Source organism: Procambarus clarkii, chromosome 32, assembly GCF_040958095.1.
Source record: "Procambarus clarkii isolate CNS0578487 chromosome 32, FALCON_Pclarkii_2.0, whole genome shotgun sequence".
NCBI lineage: Eukaryota > Metazoa > Arthropoda > Malacostraca > Decapoda > Cambaridae > Procambarus > Procambarus clarkii.
In genome coordinates this window covers 40,508,644-40,522,573 of record NC_091181.1, presented here as the reverse complement: position 1 = coordinate 40,522,573, position 13,930 = coordinate 40,508,644, and the positions used below count along the sequence as shown (strand labels likewise).

Sequence of the window (13,930 nt, the reverse complement as noted above, 5' to 3'; positions counted from 1 at the left end):
CATCAAAGAAACTCTCCTTCTTCCATCATGTTATTCTTTAAGACATCTTCAGTCATAAAATTTCTCTCCAAAATGTAACTAGTTCAGCTTTTCATACCAAACCTGCATTTCTGTTAAAACATATTTTCTTAGTTGCTTTACCCTAAAACTGTTCTCTGAACTACACTGTTCAAACCTACGTAACCTATCCTCTCCACCCAATGTTACTTAGTTAACGTAACGTTCCTAAACCTAGCTTTACCTATCCTAACATAACTTACCTTACCTTACCTATCTTACCTAACTTTACCTATCTTACCTAACTTAACCTGCATAACCTAACTTTACCTTTACCTTACCTTACCTATCTTACATAACCTAACCTAACTTTACCTATGTTACCTAACTTAACCTTCATAACCTAACTTTACCTATCCTAACATAACTTACCTTACCTTCCCTATCTTACCTAACTTTACCTATCCTAACATAACTTACCTTACCTACCTTACCTAACTTAACCTGCTTAACCTTACCTTACCTTACCTTACCTATCTTACCTAACTTAACCTGCATAACCTAACTTTACCTATGTTACCTTACTTTACCTATCTTACCTAACTTAACCTGCATAACCTATCTTACCTAACTTTACCTATCTTACCTATCTTACCTAACTTTACCTATGCTACCTTACCTTACCTATCTTACCTAACTTTACCTATCTTACCTATCTTACCTATCTTACCTAACTTTTCCTATCTTACCTAACGTAACTTTCATAACCTAACTTTACCTATCCTAACATAACTTAACCTACCCAAACTTAACTTTACCTATCTTACCTAACTTAACCTGCATAACCTAACTTTACCTATCCTAACCTAACTTACCTTACCTTACCTATCTTACCTTACCTTACCTATCTTACCTAACTTATCCTGCTTAACCTATCTTACCTATCTTACCTAACTTTACCTATCTTACCTAACTTAACTTTCATAACCCAACTTTACCTATCCTAACATAACTTACCTTACCTTCCCTATCTTACCTAACTTTACCTATCCTATCCTAACCTAACTTGTCTTACCTAACTTAATCTTACTTTCCCAAACTGATGTATCCTAACTTATCTAGTCCAACCAGACATGCTCTAACTTACATAAGTATTCCTTCTTGTCTTTTGTGTTTCGTCAATCAGTGTCTCATATTCATTTACTCATTTCATTAGTTAATTTCTCAAATGGTCACTTATGCATTTCAAGTGCTATTTGTTATATATGGGCATTTACTCATTTCAAGGGATAATTTCTCAAATGGTCACTTATGCATTTCAAGTGCTATTTGTTAGAGATTGGATATTTAAGCATTTCAAAGAATTTTTGTTATATATGGGCATTTACTCATTTCAAGGGGTAATTTCTCAAATGGACGTTTTGCATTTCAAGTGCTATTTGTTAGAGATTGGATATTTAAGCATTTCAAAGAATTTTTGTTATATATGGGCATTTACTCATTTCAAGGGATAATTTCTCAAATGGACGTTTTGCATTTCAAGTGTTATTTGTTTAAGATTGGGTGTTTAACCATTTCAAAGGATTTTTGTTATATATGGGAACTTACTCGTTTCAAGGGCTAATTTCTCAAATGGTCATTTTTGCAGATCAAGGGTTATTTGTTAAAGTTCAACAAGTTGCCCATAAGTTGTATTTATTATGTTTGTTATCATTTATTCTTATTCCCCAACCCCTTAACCTAACCTCTTGTAATCTTAGTGTATTTAGTAGGTTCTATCTTATGTTCTTATTCCCCAACCCCTTAACCTAACCTCTTGTAATCTTAGTGTATTTAGTAGGTTCTATCATATGTTCTTATTCCCCAACCCTTTAACCTAACCTTTCAGATGTAGTTTATTGTGTTTTTGACATATTTGTTGAATATATTATCCTTTTCCTAACCTTTCAGATGTAGTTTTGTTTCTCCTTTTTATATATTTTTACCCAAACCTTCTTTCCTTCTTTACTTTGTTTTCACATATAAGTTCATTCTTTATCATAGTAATAATAAAAATTACAATAGTAAAGAATCAGATCTACTAAGACTTGAAATTGAGAAACAAGAGCTTAAGGGAGTGAGAGCATGAAAGAAGAGCAAGGAGTAAGAGAGAGGGGGCGGAAGAAAATGGGACCAAAGAAGAGAGAATGAGAGAGTGTGGGCATGGGAGCACTAAGACTTGAATTGAGAAAAAGAAAAACTAAGTGAATGAGAGTGAGGGTGTGAGAATGGGAGCATTAAGACTTGAATTTGAGAAACAAGAGAGCATTTGAGCAAATGAGGGAGAGAGAGGGGGAGGAAGAGAGCGAATAAGGGAGAGAGATAGAAAAGGAGGGTTAGAAGGAGTAGGAGTAAAACAAAGTAAAAGAAGGAAAGAAGGTTAAGTGGGATGGTGGGTTTGGGTAAAAATATATAAAAAGGAGAAACAACACTACATCTGAAAGGTTAGGTTAAAGGGTTGGGGAATAAGAACATAAGATAGAACCTACTAAATACACTAAGATTACAAGAGGTTAGGTTAAAGGGTTGGGGAATAAGAACATATGATAGAACCTACTAAATACACTAAGATTACAAGAGGTTAGGTTAAGGGGTTGGGGAATAAGAACATAAGATAGAACCTACTAAATACACTAAGATTACAAGAGGTTAGGTTAAGGGGTTGGGGAATAAGAATAAATGATAACAAACATAATAAATACAACTTATGGGCAACTTGTTGAACTTTAACAAATAACCCTTGATCTGCAAAAATGACCATTTGAGAAATTAGCCCTTGAAACGAGTAAGTTCAAATATATAACAAAAATCCTTTGAAATGGTTAAACACCCAATCTTAAACAAATAACACTTGAAATGCAAAACGTCCATTTGAGAAATTATCCCTTGAAATGAGTAAATGCCCATATATAACAAAAATTCTTTGAAATGCTTAAATATCCAATCTCTAACAAATAGCACTTGAAATGCAAAACGTCCATTTGAGAAATTACCCCTTGAAATGAGTAAATGCCCATATATAACAAAAATTCTTTGAAATGCTTAAATATCCAATCTCTAACAAATAGCACTTGAAATGCATAAGTGACCATTTGAGAAATTATCCCTTGAAATGAGTAAATGCCCATATATAACAAATAGCACTTGAAATGCATAAGTGACCATTTGAGAAATTAACTAATGAAATGAGTAAATGAATATGAGACACTGATTGACGAAACACAAAAGACAAGAAGGAATACTTATGTAAGTTAGAGCATGTCTGGTTGGACTAGATAAGTTAGGATACATCAGTTTGGGAAAGTAAGATTAAGTTAGGTAAGACAAGTTAGGTTAGGATAGGATAGGTAAAGTTAGGTAAGATAGGGAAGGTAAGGTAAGTTATGTTAGGATAGGTAAAGTTGGGTTATGAAAGTTAAGTTAGGTAAGATAGGTAAAGTTAGGTAAGATAGGTAAGATAGGTTAAGCAGGATAAGTTAGGTAAGATAGGTAAGGTAAGGTAAGATAGGTAAGGTAAGGTAAGTTAGGTTAGGATAGGTAAAGTTAGGTTATGCAGGTTAAGTTAGGTAAGATAGGTAAAGTTAAGTTTGCGTAGGTTAAGTTATGTTAGGATAGGTAAAGTTAGGTTATGAAAGTTACGTTAGGTAAGATAGGTAAAGTTAGGTAAGATAGGTAAGATAGGTAAAGTTAGGTAAGATAGGTAAGGTAAGGTAGCATAGGTAAAGTTAGGTAAGATAGGTAAGATAGGTAAAGTTAGGTAAGATAGGTTATGCAGGTTAAGTTAGGTAAGATAGGTAAAGTAAGGTAACATAGGTAAAGTTAGGTTATGCAGGTTAAGTTAGGTAAGATAGGTAAGGTAAGGTAAGGTAAGGTTAAGCAGGTTAAGTTAGGTAAGGTAGGTAAGGTAAGTTATGTTAGGATAGGTAAAGTTAGGTAAGATAGGGAAGGTAAGGTAAGTTATGTTAGGATAGGTAAAGTTAGGTTATGAAGGTTAAGTTAGGTAACATAGGTAAAGTTAGGTTAGGTTATGTAAGATAGGTAAGGTAAGGTAAAGGTAAAGTTAGGTTATGCAGGTTAAGTTAGGTAAGATAGGTAAAGTTAGGTAAGATAGGTAAGGTAAGGTAAGTTATGTTAGGATAGGTAAAGCTAGGTTTAGGAACGTTACGTTAACTAAGTAACATTGGGTGGAGAGGATAGGTTACGTAGGTTTGAACAGTGTAGTTCAGAGAACAGTTTTAGGGTAAAGCAACTAAGAAAATATGTTTTAACAGAAATGCAGGTTTGGTATGAAAAGCTGAACTAGTTACATTTTGGAGAGAAATTTTATGACTGAAGATGTCTTAAAGAATAACATGATGGAAGAAGGAGAGTTTCTTTGATGAACGAAGGTGTCTTAGAGAACAACTTTGGGAGAACGAAGGTGAATTAGAGATCACTTTGATGACTCTGAGAATAACTTTTATGTCTTAGAGAACAACTTTGGTAGCTCTGAGAAAGACTTTGTTGTCTTAGAGAATAACTTTCAGGACTTAGAGAATGTCTTTGATGAATGGAAGGTTACTTAGAGAATAACATATCATGACTGAGAATAACTTTTGATAGCTCTTAGAATAACTTGATGTCTTAGAGAATAACTTTAGATGTCTCTGAGAATAACTTTGACGTCTCTTGGAATAACTTTTGTGGACATGAGAATATCTTTGGATAACTCTGAGATTAACTTTGATAGCTCTGGGAATAACTTTTATGATTTTGAGAACATCTTTGATGTCTTGGAGAACAACATTGATGTTTAGAGAACAACTTTGATGACCAAGATTAACTTTAGATGTCTCTGAGAATAACTTTAGATATCTCTGAGAATAAGTTTGATGAACGAAGATATCTTACAGAGCAAATTTTATGTTTCGAAGAATAACTTTTTGATGACTCTGGGAATGACTTTGCTGTCTTAGAGAATAACTTTGAGGGCTTAGAGAATGTCTTTGATGAATGGAAGTGAGTTAGAGAATAACATAACATGACTGAGAATAACTTTTGATAACTCTTAGAATAACTTTGATGTCTTAGAGAATAACTTTAGATGACTTTGAGAATGTCTTTGGATAACTCTGAGATTAACTTTGATGTCTTTGAAACAACATTGACGAATTGGAGAATGTCTTTGAGAACATGAGTAGTATTTTGTTAGCTCAGAGAATAACTTTTTGATGACATAGAGAATAACTTTTATGTCTTAGAGAAGAACATTGATGGCTTAGAGAATGACTTCTGAGAACATGGGTAGTATTTGAATGCGTCTTTGATGTAATGAAAAGTAACTTTGATGTCTCGAAGATATCTTGCAGATCAACTTTGATGACAGAGATTAACTTTTGTTGTTTTAGAGATTAATTTTGATAGCTCCGAGAATAACTTTTATGCCTCTGAGATTAACTTTAATGAACGAAGATGTCTTAGAAAGTTTCTCTGATGAACGAAAGGCTACTTAGAGAATAGCATTTTGATGACTGAGATTAACTTTTATGTCTTAGAGAAGAACATTGATGGCTTAGAGAATGACTTCTGAGAACATGGGTAGTATTTGAATGCGTCTTTGATGTAATGAAAAGTAACTTTGATGTCTCGAAGATATCTTGCAGATCAACTTTGATGACAGAGATTAACTTTTGTTGTTTTAGAGATTAATTTTGATAGCTCCGAGAATAACTTTTATGCCTCTGAGATTAACTTTAATGAACGAAGATGTCTTAGAAAGTTTCTCTGATGAACGAAAGGCTACTTAGAGAATAGCATTTTGATGACTGAGATTAACTTTTTGATGACTCTGAGAATAACTTTGAGGATGCGAGTAAATTTTGAGTGTTTGAGAGTGTCTTTTGATATCTCGAAGAGTGCCCTTGAAGTCTTAAAGGATGTCTTTGATGTCTCGAAGGATGTCTTAGAGTGTAACTTTGGTATCTTTGAGTAAGTCCTTGATGTATTGAAGAGTGTCTTTGATTTCTCGAAGAGTTACTTTGGTGTAACGGAGAGCACCTTTGACTATTTTTCTTACTTTGCGACATATAATTTTAGTTACGAAAGTGTTGAAAAAGTTACATTTGACTATTTTTAGTGCTCCACAAAGTATAAATGTCAGTTAAGAACGACGATGATAGATATCTTTGACTATATTTTCTTACTTGACTATGGATAAAGTTAGTTATGAACAGTGCTGAAAAGATTCCTTTGACAATTTTTAGCTAAGCGAAAGGCTGTTTTAGTTAAGAACGGTGTTGAAAGAGATTAATCCTGACTATTTTCAGATGAGAGAAGTGATATTTCAGTTAAGAAATGACAAGGAAACATGATGAAGTAACTATTTTTAGTTGACCGATGAATACTTTTAGTTGAGCAAAAGACAAAACATGATGAACATGACTTTTTCTGATGATTGGCAGATAATTTTAGTTATGAAATGACAATGAAACATGATGAACACGGTTATTTTCTGATGACTAGGGAATAAGTTTAGTTATGAACAGTGTTGGAAAGATTCCTTTGACAATTTTTAGTTGACTGGATAATAAGTTTAGTTGAGAAATGACGAAAGTGACTATGTTTTTAGTTGATTGGTGAAAGATTTTTTTAGTTAAGGAACGTTAGATAACATGTAAGGGGAAAAACCCAGAGAACATATGGGGAACATGGCAAAGAATACATGTAAGAAAAGTTGATGAATACAGTGAACATGCTGGGAATATGAACTTACAGAGAACATGAAAACATGATAAGGAGAATAGGGAATACAAAGAATGAACAATGGACTTGTGAAGAACATGGAGAATATGACAAAGAATGTAGAAAACATGTAAGTGAAGGTGAAAAACGAAGTGATCTTGTGAGGAACATGAACTTGTAGAGGAACATGAATATTGACAAAGAACACAAAAATATGGAAGTTAGCATGAATATTGAGTATAAAAGTTGTAAAGAGAACATGTGATGAACATGAAAACATAGAAAATATGACTAGAATTTGTAGAGAAAGTAATGAGACTAAGAGAAAGATTACAGAAAAAATGGAGATACTTGTGAAAATATGAACTGAATGGGACTGTGAACATTTGAAGAACATGGAGTGAACACAGAAAACATGGACAAAATGTGAAGAACACAGCTGAATATAGAGAAAATATGCAAATACAGTATGATTATTGAAGGTTTTGATACGTTGGGGATTGATACGTTGGGGATGAGAACGGTAAAGTAATTACTCTGATAAACAGATAGGCTGGAGAGGGACTTGATCGAAAATATTTATGTCTGATGATCTAAGGCTGAGGAAATGGAGCTTTGCTAATGCCCTGATTAATTTTACTACGTTAGAAAATAAGGTGATCTTAAATCTTAGGATGATTTAGTTGGAAATAAAGAACTTGTACAAAATGAACTAAGCTGGGGCACAAGAGTTGAAACTTGATAACTGAACTGGTTTTTATTTACTATGTCTGAAAATGTAGTTGGGTGTTTAAATCTCAGGGGGATTTGGACTGAGAGTAATGAATTTACAGGAGTGAACTTGGACAGAGGACAAGAGCTAGAGTTTTATAATTGTTTACTTCATATTTACTATGTCTGAAATACAGAGGGTAAAAATTTCAGGGAAATTGATGGGTTAAAGACTTGAGGGTGGAAGAGGGTGGGGGGGACGAGAGCTGGAGCTCAGTAACTGACTTGATTTTATTTACGGTGTCTGAAATATGACTGTTTAAAATTTCAGGGGGATTGGACTGCTAGTAGCGAAAATGTGGTCTCTGTCAAATTTGGGTCTTTAATTGGACTCTGATTAATTTCGATCATGAACTGGACTCTGAATATTTTGGCACAAAGTAGACTCTGGCGAATTTTCGGTATAAACTGGACTCTGATGAAATAAGAGCTTAAAACTGGGCTCTTGTCAAATTTTCACAGATTACAGGACACTGATGAAATTTGCTAGAAAACTGGACTCTGATGAATTTTGCTATTAAAGTAGACTCTGGCGAATTTGAGCATAAACTGGACTCTGACGAAAATTGGGTATAAAATGGACTCTGTCAAGTTTTCACAGATTACAGGACACTGATGAAATTTGCTCTCAAAGTAGACTCTGGCGAATTTCTGTTGATAATTGGACTCTGATGAAATATGAGCTTAAAACTGTCTCTGACTAATTTTGCTCTCAAAGTAGACTCTGTTCATTTTTAGGTATAAATTGGACTCTGATGAAATATGAGCTAAATACTGTCTCTGACTAATTTTGCTCTCAAAGAAGACTCTGGTGAATTTCTGTTGATAATTGGACTCTGATGAAATATGAGCTTAAAACAGTCTCTGACTAATTTTGCTCTCAAAGTAGACTCTGGCGAATTTGAGCATAAACTGGACTCTGCCGAAAATTGGGTATAAAATGGACTCTGTCAAGTTTTCACAGATTACAGGCGAAATAGCCGTAAATGGATATAAAACTAAATGTTATGGATAAGTTGTCTGTTTTCCTTAACAAAACATCTAAGACAATATTCTCTGGAAATGGTCCTTTTACAAATTCGGTCATAAACATATAAATAAACTTCTATAATTATTTGAAACTCTGAAAATAGTTGTAAGGAAATAGGAGGAGGAGAGAGAGAGAGAGGAGGGACGGTCGAGATATTATGGAGAAGATAAGATATGATAAGAGCCGACTGGCTGGCTGGGCGTAAAGTAAATAAAGGTGACGCGACAGATTGCGAGGTAAGGGGGAGGGAGGTGATGTGAGGTACGAGCTCCTGAAAACCCTGGCCCGCACAGGTGATTTTCTAAATTTACATGAAAACTATGGCTTACACAGACGGATTTTGTAAGTTGAAAACATGTAAAACATGTCGGTAGAGTTCTCCTGAAAGCCCTAAAGAGCTACATACGTTACTTGAATTTGTCCCATAAGGCCTTAACAAACTTCTAAGTCTCGGAAATTATTTTTCTCGTAAGAAATCCTTACTTCTAAAATCTGTGACTGACAAAATTTACCTGAAAACCCCCAAGCGATACACACGAATTTCCAAGAAAACAAAAATTCGTCTGTGAGTCGTACGACTCACAGGGGAATTTCCAAATTCACCTGAAACCCCCACGACTCTCAAACGAATTTTCTCCCAGAAAAAAAAAATTCGTCTGTGAGTCGTACACCCTACTACTGCCGTGGTGGCGTCACTCACTGTGTTAGCCGTGGTGGTGTCACTCCCTGTGTTAGCGGTGGTGGCGTCACTCCCTGTGTTAGCGGTGGTGGCGTCTCTCCCTGTGTTAGCGGTGGTGGCGTCACTCTCTGTGTTAGCCGTGGTGGCGTCACTCCCTATGTTGGCGGTGTTGGCGTCACTCCCTGTGTTGGCGGTGTTGGCGACACTCCCTGTGTTGACGGTGGTGGCGTCACTCCCTATGTTGACGGTGTTGGCGTCACTCCCTGTGATGGCGTCACTCCCTGTGTTGGCGTCACTCCCTGTGTTGGCGGTGTTGGCGTCACTCACTGTTTTGGAGGTGTTGGTGTCACTCACTGTGTTGGCGGTGTTGGCGTCACTCCCTGTGTTGGCGGTGTTGGCGTCACTCACTGTTTTGCCGGTGTTGGCGTCACTCACTGTTTTGGAGGTGTTGGCGTCACTCACTGTTTTGCCGGTGTTGGCGTCACTCACTGTTTTGGAGGTGTTGGTGTCACTCACTGTGTTGGCGGTGTTAGCGTCACTCCCTGTGTTGGTGTCACTCCCTGTGTTGGCGGTGTTGGCGTCACTCACTGTTTTGCCGGTGTTGGCGTCACTCCCTGTTTTGGCGGTATTGGCGTCACTCCCTATGTTGGCAGTGTTGGCGTCACTTCCTGTGTTGACGGTGTTGGCGTCACTCACTGTTTTGGCGGTATAGGCGTCACTCCCTGTGTTGGCGGTGTGGGCGTCACTCCCTGTGTTGGCGGTTTTGGCGGTATAGGCGTCACTCCCTGTGTTGGCGGTGTTGACGTCACTCCCTGTGTTGGCGGTGGTGGCGTCACTCCCTGTGTTGGCGGTGGTGGCGTCACTCCATGTGTTAGCGGTGGTGGCGTCACTCCCTGTGTTGGCGGTGTTGGCGTCACTCCCTGTGTTAGCGGTGGTGGCGTCACTCCCTGTGTTGGCGGTGGTGGCGTCACTCTCTGTGTTAGCCGTGGTGGCGTCTCTCCCTGTGTTAGCGGTGGTGGCGTCACTCCCTGTGTTAGCCGTGGTGGCGTCACTCCCTGTGTTAGCCGTGGTGGCGTCACTCCCTGTGTTAGCGGTGGTGGCGTCACTCCATGTGTTAGCGGTGGTGGCGTCACTCCCTGTGTTGGCGGTGGTGGCGTCACTCCCTGTGTTAGCGGTGGTGGCGTCACTCCCTGTGTTAGCGGTGTTGGCGTCACTCCCTGTGTTGGCGGTGTTGGTGTCACTCCCTGTGTTGGCGGTGTTGGCGTCACTCACTGTTTTGCCGGTGTTGGCGTCACTCCCTGTTTTGGCGGTATTGGCGTCACTCCCTATGTTGGCGGTGTTCGCGTCACTCCCTGTGTTGACAGTGTTGGCGTCACTCACTGGTTTGGCGGTATAGGCGTCACTCCCTGTGTTGGCGGTGTGGGCATCACTCCCTATGTTGGCGGTGTTGGCGTCACTCACTGTTTTAGCGGTGGTGGCGTCACTCCCTGTGTTGGCGGTGTTGACGTCACTCCCTGTGTTGACGGTGGTGGCGTCACTCCCTGTGTTGGCGGTGGTGGCGTCACTCCCTGTGTTAGCGGTGGTGGCGTCACTCCCTGTGTTAGCGGTAGTGGCGTCACTCCCTGTGTTGGCGGTGTTGGCGTCACTCCCTGTGTTAGCGGTGGTGGCGTCACTCCCTGTGTTGGCGGTGGTGGCGTCACTCCCTGTGTTAGCCGTGGTGGCGTCTCTCCCTGTGTTAGCGCTGGTGGCGTCACTCCCTGTGTTGGCGGTGGTGGCGTCACTCCCTGTGTTAGCGGTGGTGGCGTCACTCCCTGTGTTAGCCGTGGTGGCGTCACTCCCTGTGTTAGCCGTGGTGGCGTCACTCCTTGTGTTGGCGGTGGTGGCGTCACTCCCTGTGTTAGCCGTGGTGGCGTCACTCCCTGTGTTAGCGGTGGTGGCGTCACTCCCTGTGTTAGCCGTGGTGGCGTCACTCACTGTGTTAGCCGTGGTGGCGTCACTCCCTGTGTTAGCGGTGGTGGCGTCACTCCCTGTGTTAGCGGTGGTGGCGTCTCTCCCTGTGTTAGCGGTGGTGGCGTCACTCTCTGTGTTAGCCGTGGTGGCGTCACTCCCTATGTTGGCGGTGTTGGCGTCACTCCCTGTGTTGGCAGTGATGGCGTCACTCCCTGTGTTGGCGGTGTTGGCGACACTCCCTGTGTTGACGGTGGTGGCGTCACTCCCTATGTTGACGGTGTTGGCGTCACTCCCTGTGTTGGCAGTGATGGCGTCACTCCCTGTGTTGGCGGTGTTGGCGTCACTCCCTGTGTTGGCGGTGTTGGCGTCACTCACTGTTTTGGAGGTGTTGGTGTCACTCACTGTGTTGGCGGTGTTGGCGTCACTCCCTGTGTTGGCGGTGTTGGCGTCACTCACTGTTTTGCCGGTGTTGGCGTCACTCACTGTTTTGGAGGTGTTGGCGTCATTCACTATTTTGCCGGTGTTGGCGTCACTCACTGTTTTGGAGGTGTTGGTGTCACTCACTGTGTTGGCGGTGTTAGCGTCACTCCCTGTGTTGGCGGTGTTGGTGTCACTCCCTGTGTTGGCGGTGTTGGCGTCACTCACTGTTTTGCCGGTGTTGGCGTCACTCCCTGTTTTGGCGGTATTGGCGTCACTCCCTATGTTGGCAGTGTTGGCGTCACTCCCTGTGTTGACGGTGTTGGCGTCACTCACTGTTTTGGCGGTATAGGCGTCACTCCCTGTGTTGGCGGTGTGGGCGTCACTCCCTGTGTTGGCGGTGTTGGCGTCACTCACTGTTTTGGCGGTATAGGCGTCACTCCCTGTGTTGGCGGTGTTGACGTCACTCCCTGTGTTGGCGGTGGTGGCGTCAAGTAGTGGGATTGATGACGTAAAGCGTCCGTTTTGGTTTTTTCCAGGGACGCTCTACGGCATGATGACGTAAAGCGTCCGTTTTGGTTTTTTCCAGGGACGCTCTACGGCATGATGACGTAAAGCGTCCGTTTTGGTTTTTTCCAGGGACGCTCTACGGCATCATGCCGTAGAGCGTCCGTTTTGTTTTTTTCCAGGGACGCTCTACGTCGCAGCCCCATAGAGCGTCCGTTTTGGTTTTTTCCAGGGACGCTCTACGTCGCAGGGTTATTTTCAACTTTTAGACCGGTCGTTTTTTTTTTTTTTTCCGGGGCCTGTCTACGCACCCCTAGTTTCACGAACTTGAAGTACGACATAGACCGTGCGTTTTTGTTTTTTCCGGGCACGGTCTACGCACCCTGGGTTTTCTACAAGTCGCTCTATGGCCCCTGTCATTTTCTCTCAAGGGGATTAAACGGCCGCCTCCAGTCATCCCCAAATTTCGATGGCTCAGTGACCCTGCACAGACATTGCTAATGGTCAATGACGTCACCAGCTAGCCGCTCAGCATTCCTGCACCGGCATGTTCGAGGGGATTAAAAAGCCTGTCGTAGCATCATGGGTTTTGCGATACAACAGTGTCCTTGAAACCTAATATAAAATACCATCATCCCTAGTCTATTTTTTAATTTCATATTTACTTCCAACCATCACCCATTACATTTATCAAAGGGGATCATGTATGTGAGGGAAGAACATAACTTCAGCACTGCAAGAAGTGTTGTGTGTATTTTCAAGTTCGTCCCCTGCTGCCTGTATTTACCCAGGTCTTTTTCCTAAATATAAAACTTATCCAATTCATTCCTATTCTGTTTCATGTTGATACGTATAATAGGCTATTAATATTCCCCTTTAGTATGACCATTCAGTCACACCTCTATCATGTCACCCCTATTTCTTCTTCGTCGTCCTTCTAGAGAATGTAATTTGAGCTATGACAATCTTTCTTGAAGGATCGTTTATTATGCATAGGGCAAAAACGGTAACCCTGAAACCTAATGTAAAATACCATCAACCCTAGACTATTTTAAATTTCCTATTTACTTCCAACCATCGGTCATTGCATGAAACAAAAGGGGAGCAGCACTGCAAGAAGTTATTTGTGTATTTTTCGAGTTCTTCCCCTGTTACCTATATTCACCCAGGTCTTTTTCCTAAATATATAACTTATCCAATTCATTCCTGTTCTGTTTCATGTTGATACGTATAATGGGTCATTAATATTCCCCTTTACTATGACCATTCAGTCACACGTCTATCATGTCACCCCTATTTCTTCTTCATCATCGTCGTTCTAGAGAAGCACTGCAAGAAGTTATGTATGTATTTTCAAGTTCGTCCCCTGTTACCTATATTTACCCAGGTCTTTTTCCTAAATATAAAACTTATTCAATTCATGCCTATTCTGTTTCATGTTGATACGTATAATAGGTTATTAATATTCCCCTTTACTATGACCATTCAGTCGCACCTCTATCATGTCACCCCTATTTCTTCTTCGTCATCTTCATTCTAGAGAATGTAATTTGAGCTTTGACAATCTTTCTTGAAGGATCGTTTATTATGCATAGGGCAAAAAATAAAATGAAAAAACTGCTATCATTCATTTATATGAAAAAACAGAGCCCTGGGCATTGGCGATTTCAATGCGTTTTCAGTAGTAACCAATATTGTCCTTAACCTCACACACGTCTCACATTCGCTCAAAACATACCTCCCACACCTTGCTATGGCATATAACAAATAAAAAAATCTCATTCAGTAAAAGCAAGCCTCTCATATTTTAAAATAAGGCC

At 40.3% G+C, this 13,930-nt stretch overlaps 1 protein-coding gene across 1 annotated transcript in view; it reads right to left on the bottom strand.

Moving 5' to 3' along the window:
• Window positions 1-13,930, bottom strand: part of LOC138370538 (serine-rich adhesin for platelets-like) — a 62,568-nt gene that overhangs the window by 14,425 nt on the left and 34,213 nt on the right. Inside the window, 1 exon segment of the mRNA XM_069334923.1 lies at window positions 11,342-12,149. Coding sequence (XP_069191024.1) covers window positions 11,342-12,149 — 808 coding nt within the window.